This window comes from Alligator sinensis, unplaced genomic scaffold, assembly GCF_000455745.1.
Source record: "Alligator sinensis unplaced genomic scaffold, ASM45574v1 scaffold1032_1, whole genome shotgun sequence".
Classification (NCBI taxonomy): domain Eukaryota; kingdom Metazoa; phylum Chordata; order Crocodylia; family Alligatoridae; genus Alligator; species Alligator sinensis.
In genome coordinates this window covers 995215-997071 of record NW_005842450.1, presented here as the reverse complement: position 1 = coordinate 997071, position 1857 = coordinate 995215, and the positions used below count along the sequence as shown (strand labels likewise).

At 69.9% G+C, this 1857-nt stretch overlaps 1 protein-coding gene across 1 annotated transcript in view; it reads right to left on the bottom strand.

Annotated features, from left to right (window-relative positions):
• RBCK1 (RANBP2-type and C3HC4-type zinc finger containing 1) overlaps positions 1–1857 on the bottom strand; it is a 5883-nt gene that overhangs the window by 670 nt on the left and 3356 nt on the right. The window contains exons 8-11 of the mRNA XM_025212186.1: positions 1155–1533; positions 722–833; positions 422–601; positions 49–147 (exon numbers count right to left, since the gene is read on the bottom strand). Of these exons, the coding sequence (XP_025067971.1) occupies positions 49–147; positions 422–601; positions 722–833; positions 1155–1533 (770 nt within the window). The remainder of the gene's footprint in view (positions 1–48; positions 148–421; positions 602–721; positions 834–1154; positions 1534–1857) is intronic.

The following is a 1857-nucleotide window of genomic DNA, read 5'->3' as shown; positions in this document are numbered from 1 at the left end:
CCCCGCCCGCCACAGCGGCCCCGCGGGGCGGCCCTTGGGGGCTCTCACCGTCAGCATCTCACTGGTCTGCCGCGCGGCCTGGTCGTTCTCGGCCCGGGCCTGCAGGTCGTCCTGGTACTCCTTGCAGTTCATGTTCTCGTGGATGGCCTGCGGGACAGGCCCGGAGGCACACCCGGGGGGGGTGCTCCTGCCTGCCACCCCCTGCACCCAGTGTTGGGGCCTCCCCTCGGCTCCATGAAGCCCTCCGCGCCCCTCCGCCAGCTGCCTAGTGCCTCCCACCCCAACACGGGGGTCTATCCAGCCCGTGGCTCCGGGGAGAGCAGGCAGGGACCGTCCCCCCGCAACACCGAGGCAGCATCTCGGGGGCTTCTGCGCATCCTGGAGGAAGGCGGGCTCCCCAGACCGGGCACCCCTCGCGCACCTGGCACAGCAGGCAGTTGACCTTCAGGCACACGGGGCAGGAGAACTCATTGACATCGTCCTCGAAGAAGCACCAGCCGCGGCAGTCGGCCGTCTTGCAGTGGTAGCTGCAGGGGCTGCGGGTCTCGGCGATGGAGACGCCCAGGTCCAGGAAGCGCTCGTACTCCTCTGGGCTCAGGAGCTGGGGGGGCGTCCATCAGCACCCAGGCGCCTGGCCGTGCCCCCTGCTGCCAGCCCCCACCCAGCCTCTGCAGCTGCCGGCCCCCCCCAGGTCCCTCCTGCTCCTGCCCCGGGCACCCACCGCCTTGATCTCCCGCTCCAGCAGCTGCCCCATGCAGGAGTAGTTCTTGTCGATGTAGGGGCAGGGCACCTCGGGCTCCGGGCTGTTCAGGATCGTGCCCTTCAGGCAGTCCCTGTGGGGTCAGAGACAGACCCGCAGAGTCAGGGCCACGATCCTGGGTGCTCCCAGCCAGGAAGGAGCTGGAGCTGGGCTCTGGGGGTCGTCCAGGCTGGGGGAGGGGGGGGTCATGGCTGCAGCCTGGAGGTGATGCTCCTGCAGGTGGGTATGGGGCCAGGGGCAAGTGGATGTGGGGAGCGGAGCAGGGTGATGCCCCTCATTGCCTATAGCACTGCTGCACGCCCCCATCCCTCCAGCCCCGGCGGGGGTTGACCCCCATGATGTTGGCCACAGCTGCCAGGGGCTAGGGTGGGCCCGTGGGCAGAGCCGGCCCTACCTGCAGAAGGCGTGCAGGCACTCGCGCAGGGTCACGCCCTCGCCGGGCGGCACGATGCCCAAGCAGATGGGGCACTCGATGGCGGCGTCGGCCGGCACCAGGCTCTGCCTGTCCAGCTGCAGCAGCTGCTCGTAGTTCTCCTGCTGCTGCTGCTCCTTCACCTGGGCACCCGGCCCGGCCGCGTCAGCCAGACCACGCAGCTCTGCCCCCAACCCAGGCTCCTGCCTGCAGCCCCCTGCCCCATTCCCCATACGTAGCTGGGCAAGGGGAGGGAGTGACCCTGCTGCCCCCAGCATGCCCATTCTAGGCTCCCAGGGCAGCTCAGGGGGACAGGTGAGCAACTGAAGCATGGGGCTAAGGGATGGGCCCGGGGCTCCTCAGGGTGAACAGTGGCAGAGCAGGGAACGTCCTCCCCTTGAGCGCTGCCTGCTAGGCCCCAATCCTGCCTGGCTCCCAGGACTGGCTAGAGTATTGGGGGGGGAACAGAGCACATCCCAACCCCACCCCCCCCCCCCCCCCCCCCCCAGCAGTCTCCCAGCATGCTCTGCCACGAGCTGCCCCTTTAAAGCTGGGAGTTGCAAGCAGCTGCAGCCCTAAGGGCTCTGCATGCGCCCGACTGCCCCTGCCTCCTGCGTGGGTGAGTGCTCCCCCGGGTGAGGGGGGGTCCCAAGCTGGGCAGCCCCCCCCCCCCCCGGGGGGAACG